Source organism: Trichechus manatus, unplaced genomic scaffold, assembly GCF_000243295.1.
Source record: "Trichechus manatus latirostris isolate Lorelei unplaced genomic scaffold, TriManLat1.0 scaffold00162, whole genome shotgun sequence".
In the NCBI taxonomy this organism is placed as follows: domain Eukaryota; kingdom Metazoa; phylum Chordata; class Mammalia; order Sirenia; family Trichechidae; genus Trichechus; species Trichechus manatus.
The window spans coordinates 1592559-1602235 of record NW_004444098.1 but is presented as its reverse complement, the minus strand read 5'-3'; the positions used below and the strand labels follow the sequence as shown (position 1 = coordinate 1602235).

General features: G+C 40.6%; 2 protein-coding genes across 4 annotated transcripts in view; one reads left to right on the top strand and one right to left on the bottom strand.

Moving 5' to 3' along the window:
- Positions 1-9677, bottom strand: part of FANCB (FA complementation group B) — a 345837-nt gene that overhangs the window by 124433 nt on the left and 211727 nt on the right. The gene's annotated exons all lie outside the window — the stretch shown is intronic.
- The window catches only part of GLRA2 (glycine receptor alpha 2), a 213545-nt gene that overhangs the window by 169229 nt on the left and 34639 nt on the right, over positions 1-9677 (top strand). For all 3 annotated transcript variants that reach the window (XM_004386335.1, XM_004386336.1, XM_004386334.1), the window contains exon 8: positions 723-872. In XM_004386335.1, the coding sequence (XP_004386392.1) occupies positions 723-872 (150 nt within the window). The remainder of the gene's footprint in view (positions 1-722; positions 873-9677) is intronic.

The following is a 9677-nucleotide window of genomic DNA, read 5'->3' as shown; positions in this document are numbered from 1 at the left end:
CTGAGACTGGAGGAACCCTGGAAAGCATGGCCCCTGGATTCTCTATCAGCCCAGAACTAAAACAACTTCTGAGGCAAACTCTTCAGACAGGGATTGGACTGGACTGTGGGACATAAAGTGATAATTGTGAGGAGTGTGCCTCTTAGCTCAAGTAAATACAAGAGACTAAATGGGCAGCTTCTGTCCGGAGGTGAAATGGGATGGCAGAGAGGGTTAGGAGCTGGTTGAATGGACATGGGGAATCAGGGGTGGAAAGGAGAAGTGTGCTGTCACAGTATGGGGACAGCAATTAGGGTCACATAACAATGTATGTCTAAATTTTTGTATAGGAGACTAACTTGAAATGTAAACTTCATTTAAACTACAATAAACAAATTAAAAAAGAATGGTCTCCACTCTGTTACCTCAAATTTTTGTGTTATTTTTCTCTTTGTGTTTAGTGAAGGAAATTCTTGTAGTCATCTTTGGAGCTGGTATCAGGGATGAGGCTACTTGAGAAGGTGAGCTATGTTAAGAGAGATGGCACAAGGGCCTGGAACATGGAGCCGGGAACTTCCATTGTGCTGCCCAGAAGCTTGAAAGTGAAATCTATGCCTTGCTTAAGCACTTTCTTAAGGAAAAGCCAGCAAATCCTTGTCCAAGGGAAATGAGGTCATTCTGCTAAGGCCACTAGGAACCTGGTTTCCCTGCAACCTCTCATGGTGGGCGCTCTCTCCTTTCAGGTCTCCTACGTGAAAGCGATCGATATCTGGATGGCGGTGTGCCTTCTGTTTGTCTTTGCCGCCTTGCTGGAGTATGCAGCCGTCAACTTTGTCTCCAGGCAGCACAAGGAGTTCCTGAGGCTTCGAAGAAGACAGAAGAGGCAGAATAAGGTACAGTGACCCTCCATGCAGATAAAGTCAGGTGAAGCCTGAGGTGGTTAATTAGGCAATGTAATCCAGAAAATAGAAAAATACACAAAGAACAAGATGCTAATAAGGTTTTCGTTTGTTTTTTATATTTTTTAAACCTGATTTGTCCTGCTCTACTATATCACTGCTCAGATTGGTTCTTTAAAATTCGGGTAGGGTTGTCAGATTTAGTGAATTAAAATACAGGGTGCCCAGTTAAACTTGAAGTTCAGATAAACAATGAATAATTTTTTTAGCATGAGTATGTCCCATACAAGAGGAGCCCTGGTGGCATAATGGTTAAGAGCTCGGCTGCTAACCAAAAGGTTGGTGGTTTGAACCCATCCAGGGGCTCCACAGGAGAAAGATCTGGCAATCTGCTTCCGTAAAGATTACAGCCTTGGAAACCCCTCTGTCTCACGGGTCGCTATGAGTCAGAATCCACTCGACGGCACCCAACAACAATAACATGTCTGTCTTAGTTATCTAGTGCTGCTATAACAGAAGTACCACATGTGGATGGCTTTGACAAAGAGAAATTTATTTTCTCTCAGTCTAGTAGGCTAGAAGTTCAAATTCAGGGTGTCAGCCCCAGGGGAAGGCTTTCTCTCTCTGTTGGCCTTCTTCTCATCAATCTTCCCCCCAGACTAGAAGCTTCTCCGTGCAGGGACCCCAGGTCCAAAGGACACGCTTTGCTCCCGGCACTGCTTTCTTGGTGGTATGAAGTCCCCCACTCTCCGCTTGCTTGCCTTTTCTTTTACGTCTTTTAAGATAAAAGGTGGTGCAGGCCACATCCAGGGAAACTCCCTTATTGGATCAGGGATGTGACCTTAGTAAGGATATTACAATCCCACCCTAATCCTCTTTAACATAAAATTACAGCCACAAAATGGAGGACAACCACACAATACTGGGAATCACGGCCCAGCCAAACTGACACACACATTTTTGGGGGGGACATAATTCAATCCATGACAATGTCCCATGCAATATTTATAACTTATACTAAACTTATACTCTACTTATAACATACCAAAAAATTATTTTGTTGTTATTCTAAAATTCATATTTAACTGAGTGTCCAGTATTTTATCTGGCATCCCTAATTAGGGATATATACTGAATCTGACAAAGTTACTTTAAAATCCTGGTTGTTTTGAATATTGATAATTTGTATGTTTATGCAGGTGTGACTGTGCACATAACAAATTTGATTGACTTTTTTCACCAGCTGCTCTGGGTTTATGTAAATAACGTCCTTGCCCATGTAGACTGCAGCTTTATAAATTCAATTAAGACTGCTTTCATTATCTCTACTTAAACTTTAATGCAAAAACCCAAACTTTACACCGTACACTATCCAGAGGTTTGAGGTTTGAAATAGCTCAAAATCTCCAGTTCTCTGGTTCCCAAACTTACCTGCACATTAGAATCGCCGGGGACCTTTCAAAAACCCCAAATGCAGGCCACATCCCACACCAGTTAAATTACAGTCCCTGGATAGGATAGAAGTGTCAGTATTTTGGAAGCTCCCCAGGTAATTTCAGTGTGCAGATGGGTCTGGGAACCACTGCTCTGTTTCACAGTCCAGTCTCATATAGGATGCTAGAAAGGTTGAACCTGTTTTTTGTTTTAGACTTTGAGAGAGAAACATACCCCTTGACATGGACAGTGCTAACGCCTGTAACAGTATGGCTAGAGAAGTAATGGTAAAATTTTACACACAACAATAGAAGAGAGAGAGTTTTCAAAATCTGCCCCTCTCCCCCCCAAAAAAAGGTAAATTAAACTTGCTGGGAAATCTGTAGCTATATGATAAAAACAAAACCAAAAAAAACCTGTTGTTATCGAGTTGATTCCAACTCATGGTGACCCCATGTGTTACAAAGTAGAACTGCTCCATGGGGTCTTCTTGGCTATCATCTTTACAGAAGATCTCCAGGCCTTTCTTCAGCAGCACTATTGGGTGGGTTCAAACTGCTAACCTTTAGGTTAGTAGTTGAGCACAAACTGCTTGTGCCACCCAGGGACCTATTAGCTATCTGCTCCTCTGAGTGAAAATAAGAATGTTTCATTGTCAATCTTAATGCTTCCAAATACCTAGATGTAAAGCTGAATGTTTGCTGTGACTTTGCTTACGTTGAGGAGCCCATGTATATGAGCTCAGTGAGTCCTGTGTGACTGCATCTACCAAGAAGTTTCCCCGCACACATACTGTGCGCTGGGAAAGAGAAATACTGTATCCCACTGGCCACCCTGGCTCTTTATCTTCACTGCCTCTCAGAAACGTTTTGTCCTGCCACAGTCAAAGACTAAAAAAACACCAATGTTCTCTTGGCTGCTCATTACCTTTGAGTACTGAGCCTTTCTCAATTTTCTCCTCCCTGTTGGTGCGAAGTATATCTTCAGCCTCCTGCATAGGAGTTCAGCACACAATGGCACAAGTTCAAGGTCACCAGGAAATAGTATTAGATGATGAGGGTATTTCAGCATAAGCAGTACAGAGTCAAAACAACTCACGATGCAACCATCTGCTAGTCCGCAGGAGGTTGAAGTCATTCAACAACCCCTTTCAGGTGCCCCAATACTGCCCAGGTTTCCCCAAGCATCCCTAATCATAAGACTCACCTGGGACTCTTGTGAACAATACTCATTCTCAGTTCCCTCCCCTGCAGAATCAGACTCAGAAGGTTTGGGGCTGGAACACAAGAATCTGTGAGTTTAACAAGCACTCCAGGTGATTCTTATGATGAAATAAATTTAAGAAAAATCATCCTGGCCCACTGATGCACGCTCTCCTAAGCCAGAGATGGCAAATGAATTGCTTCCCCATTCTGAATAATTGGGGGGACTCTCCTGGAATGCTGTGTGGAGGATTCTTAGGCTGTATCTGGGCTCTGTGGGATGAGGTCTGTGATCGATTAGCAATGTCTGACATAACCGACTAGAAGCCATTAAAGATTAGTAATTTTGTTTTAAAGTGTAACAAGTGAATGGGGGGTGGGATATGGAATGATACAAAGACAAAATCTAAAAGAGGAAAGCAAAGCAGAGAAACAAGAACACAGAACAGGAAGGATAAAGAGAAAGGAGATAGAAAACCATTAGATTAAACACAAATATATCAGTAAATACAATAAAGGAAAAAAGACTAAATGCTTCCATTAAAATACACATATGGTCAGATTAAATAAAAAATTAAATAAATCTCAACTATTTGTGCCTGCAACAGACACACCTAAATTATAAGGATACAGAAAACTTGAAATTAAAAGTACAGGGAAAGTAATATTAGAGAAAGTACACTTTAAAACAAATAGTATGACTATAAATAGAGATATTTCAGAGTAAAAATATCACTTCAATAGGCAGATATGATAACTGTAGATATGTATACAACTAATAACATGGTCTCAGAATATACAAAGATGAAATTGACAAATATAAAAAATAGACAAATCCACAGTCATAGCGAGAGACCTTAGCACACCTCTCTTAGTAGCTGACAGAACAACCAGACAAAAAAAAATAGTAAGGGTATAAAACATTTAACAGCACTATTAACAAACTCACTGCACCTACAAATGCAGAAAACACACACTTTTCAAACACAGAAGGAATATTTCTATAAATTTACTATGAGCTGGGCCCTAAAGCAAGTCACAACAAATATCAAAGGACTGCAATCATACTGAGTATGTTATCTGAGTCAATGGAGTTAGGCTAAAAATCAACCACAAACAGGATTATAAAATCTCCATATGTTTGGAAATTAAGCAGCAGACTTCTAAAATAATTCAGGAGTCAAAAAAGAATTCAAAATGAAAGTTACAAAATATTTTAAACTGAAAGATAATTAAAGTATACATATAACAATGTATGAACTGAGCGAAAGCCATGCTTAGGAAAAAATGTACCTTTCAAATCATATTTTAGAAAGAAGAAAGGCTAAAAATCATGATCTAAGCATCTATCTCATGAAGATGAAACGAAGAATGACAAATTAAACCCAAAGAGTGTAGAAGTACAAAAATAGAAAAAAATAAAAGAGCAAAACTTAATGAAATAAAAGAATGGTCCACTGAGTTTACCAATTACTTTGTCGTGAACATTTTTAGTTCAGCGTTTGGAAAGAAGCTTGATTGTAGTAATTTAAGGATTATATGGGAGATGAGGATGTGGAGACAGCAAGTATGGATTACTTAAGAACTTAGATTTCAAGGGAAGAGAAATAGGGTAAAACAAAGTTCCGTATGACCTCACTTCCTGGCATCATCATCAGACTACCCAACCACCATGAATTCATTCATTCATTCAATAAACATTTATTGAGAACCTACTATGCTAAGCCAGGGAATTCTGGGAATACAGTGGTGAAGGAGAGAGACAAATTAGTAGGAAATGCAGTTGGAGAAATAGACAATTTCAGGTTCATATAGGACTTTGTGGACCAGAACAAAGGATTGGATTTTATTCTGATTGGAATCCACTGAATGGTTTCAACATGGCAAATATCACTTAGGCTATTGTGTGGAAGATAGTTCATGGGGTTAAGAATAGCAGCAGCAGATCAGTTGAGAGGCTATTACAGAAATACAGGTGAGAAATGTTGCTGGCTTCAACTATGGTATTGGTCATGGAGACAGAGGGAAATGGACAGATTCATTCATTTGTTCCACAAATATTTATTTGTCGCTACTATGTACCTACTATATAGAGGGTCATCGAAAAAGAGGAAGACCCTTAATGAGATGGACTGACACAGTTGCTGCAACAATGGGCTCAAACATAGCAAAGATTATGAGGATGGCGCAGGACCAGGCAGTGTTCCATTCTGTTGTGCATAGGGTCGCTATGAGTCAGAACAGACTCGGATGGCACCTAACAACAACTATGTGCCAGGCACTGTTCTAGATCCTTGGAATACATTGCTGAACAGGACAGACAGAATGCAATTCCTTGATGAAACCTAAATTTTACTGGTTATGCTTTGGAGGTAAAACCCATAGGTCTTGCTGATGCATTTGATGTAATGAGGTGGGGAAATGAGAGGACTCAAATATGACTCGCAGATTTTTTGGCTTAAGCAAATGGGTGGGTGGTGTTACCATTTATTATATGGGGACTATCATAGCAGATGCAGATTTGGGGTGAAACTAAAGAGGTATATTTTGATGCTGTTAAGTTCAGATTCCTATTAGACATCCTAGTGGAGTTGGCAAGGAATTAGATGTATATTTTGCCCGAGAGAGGGAAAATATGGAAATATATATTTGGGAGTGACCAGCAGATAGTGTTTAAATCCACAAAACTAAGTGAGATCACCCACTGAGAAAGTGTAAATAAAAAAAAGTGCTGAGAATGGAGCACTTCACCAGAAAGCTTGTCTGGAGTGGGTTGAGCAGCAAAAAAGAAATAAAGGAAAAGGAGGCAGACTATAGACATTGCTTGCAATAGCCTTTGCTGTGCAGGGGAGCATAGAAAATGGTATGGAATTACACGTGAGCTCATGGAAGGATTGGTTTTTTTTTCGAAACGAAAGATTAAAGACCCTGTTTGCCAGTGGGACTACTCTAGTCTCTAGTGAAAACGGAGAAATTAATGCTGCAGTGAAGGAAGGGTAGAATTTTCAGAACAAATGCCTTAAGAAGATGAGAAAGGATAAGTCTAGAGCAAAAGGGTGGTGTTGGTCTTAGCTGGGATCAGATAGTTCATCCATTTTAATAATAGCTTACATAATTGCCAACTCACTGATGAAAACACGAAAGCACAGAGAGGTTGAATCATTTGCCCATGCTGGGGAAGCAAGGAAGTGACATAGCAGGATCTGAAGTCAGACACTGTATCCCCAGATAGAGTCCGTGCACTTCACCACTGTACAGACAAAATGGAAGAACGATGATGGGGCTGCTCGACTGGTAGGGTTGATGATGGTAAGATGTAGGAGCTCCTACCTAATTGCTCGTATCTTTTCCAGGAAGTATGAGGCAGATTATCAGCTGAGAGTGAGGTGGAAAGAAGGAATGTAGAAGGTTTGAGGAGGGAAGATAGGGTATTAAATAGTAGTTTTGGAGAGTGGGAAAGCTATTGCTCCAAGGAAAGAGATGGAGTCAGAATGCTGGGGCAGCGAGAGTGCCTGTCTGGGATCTGTGGTTATTAATCTAAAGTGTGAACAATCAGCAGGTGTGTGTTTTCCCCCAGCAACATTCAAGGCTCAGGTTCAGGTACTGCAATGACAGGTACTTGTTTTAACTAAAGTTTTGCCAGGTGAGTGTAAGGGGGAAGGAGAAGAAGAAAATGACAAAGGAGTTGGAGGAGAAGAGGAAAGGGGGGAGGGAGGGAGAGAGGAAAAGGAAAAGTAAGGGAAGGGAGGGGAAGGGTGGAGGGAGGGATAGAGAGAAGGGGAGTTAAGGGCACCCTGAAGAGAGTCATAGTGATGAATCATGGACTCTAAGGTGGATAAAGAGAAGTAGGAGAACATGAAGGAGACACTGGCTATTCATGGATTGGCCATTTTCTTGAAGTCAGTGAAATGCTCAAGTGGGAATAGTGGAGTAAATAAGATGGAAGGATATAAGCCAGTGGCCAGAAAGAGATACAATGATGTTAAAAATCAAGATTTCACAGGAAGTAAAGGATTCCGCAGGACCAGGCAGTTTTTGTTCTGTTGTACATAGGGTCGTTATGAGTTGGAACCGACTCGACGGCACCTAACAACAACAACAAAGGTAAGGATAAGGGTATGATCACATGAGTATATGACTAAGGTTGGGTGGAGGAAAAATTATTGACATTGAGACAATCCAGGAATTGGGAGTTCAAGGATTGGATCAATTATGTATGGGGATATTGAAGACTCCCTAGGAAAGGAAAAGTAACATTAGTAAGAGTGTTGAGTTGACAGTGAAATAGGTGATAAAGTCATCAACTAACTAATAAGGGAGCATGGCAGGGGCTGGTAGATGATATCAGTGTTAAGGGAAAGCAGTGGTGAAGTCTAATGACCTGAACTGCAGAGGCACCAAAGGAACTGGGTTTGTGGAAAGAGGAAAGAGAGATGGTTTGGAGATCACAATGGGAAGCAAGAAGGACATCTGAGATGGCTGAGGCTGACAGACATGAAAGGGAGACTCCTAAGAGATGCCAGTTGACAGTTACACTCATTGATTTGTTTCTTTTAAAAAATATTTATTGGGAAATGCAAACTTACATGTTTTACTTGGCAATATTCTTGATTTGATTGTGCATCTCAAAAATGGCTATTCAAAATACGAAATTTAATTACCATAGTTAAGACTTGAGGAGGAGGGGAGGGAGCAAAACAAATCATGCTTGACCTTTGCAGTCAAGGCTTCTAATTATCATTGATGATTGAATTTTGGGGAAAAAAAGACCAAGAGACATTTCCAATTATTTGCCCCTTAGGAAACAACATCTTTCTCTCTAAAGCAGTGCTTTTCAAACTTTTGGAGTCTGAAGCATGGTTTAAAAAAAAAAAGTAACAAGTGCTAACATTTATTGAGGACATACTGTATGCCAGGCACTGTTCTAGGCACTTTACACATAGTAATTAATTTAATCCCCACAACCGTGTCTTTCCCTGGCAAAGTCCTGGCTTACCTATGCCTTGTGTGATTTAGCATTTGTTCTGGATTATTCATTTCTAACAAAATATTAATGTTGTTGTTGTTGTCAGGTGTTGTCAGGTTGCTTTAGACTCACAGCAACCCTATGTACAACAGAACCTAACACTGCCCGGTCCAACAGCTGCATTATAATAAACTGAAATGGTTTAGTTGGCCTCCACTTTGTACCTCTGGCTTCTGTCATGGTGTCATCTCCTGGTGTGGGGCTCTGCATGTGCAGTGAGCCAGTTCTTACTTTAATAAGCAGTGAAATCTAAAAACTAATCGTTGCTACCCCAGGCTTCTGTCCTTGACCCTTTCCTGATGCAGTGTAACAACTAAACTCCTTTCCAGGATCACTCGCAGGGAGTTTGCTGATAAAATGAAGTATACTCAGACACAAAACAGATGACTCTTTTGGTCCCTGGACACGATGGGATGCTGCTGCCCCTGCTGGTCACTTGGGGTAGCAGCCCTAGTCCGTGATACAACATGCAAAATCCATGAAGCTGCCAGGCCACCAGTTGGCTGCATCAGTGGAAAACATGAAAAATCACAGGATCAGTGAATATGAAACAAAAGGGAAACTGAGGCCAAGCAGGCTTGCTGTTGAGCATCTGGATGCTCATCCTTGAGTGGCGTTGTCATTTCTTGCATGCTATAAATCTGTAACGACCTGCTTTATTCTTTGGGAATGCTTCTTTATCTTGCAATAAATAACACTATGGGATTGTATCCTTTCACCATACTTATTCAGTCTGTACACTGAGCAAATAATCTCAGAAGCTGGACTATATGAAGAAGAGTATGGCATCAGGTTTGGAGGAAGACTCATTAATAACCTGCAATATGCAGACGACACAACCTTGCTTGCGGAAAGCAAAGAGGACTTGAAGCACTTACTGATGAGAATCAAAGATTATGAGTCGGAATCGACTCAATGGCAATGGGGTTTTTTTTTTTTTGGATGTTAACATTAGTGTTCAACATCCTCAGAAGAAGATATGAAGCCTTTTAACCTGATTAGATTACGGTCTTCAGTATGGATTACACCTCGACATAAAGAAAACAAAAATCCTCACAACTGGACCAATAAGCAACATCATGATAAATGGAGAAAATATTGATGTTGTCAAGGATTTCATTTTACTTGGATCCACAA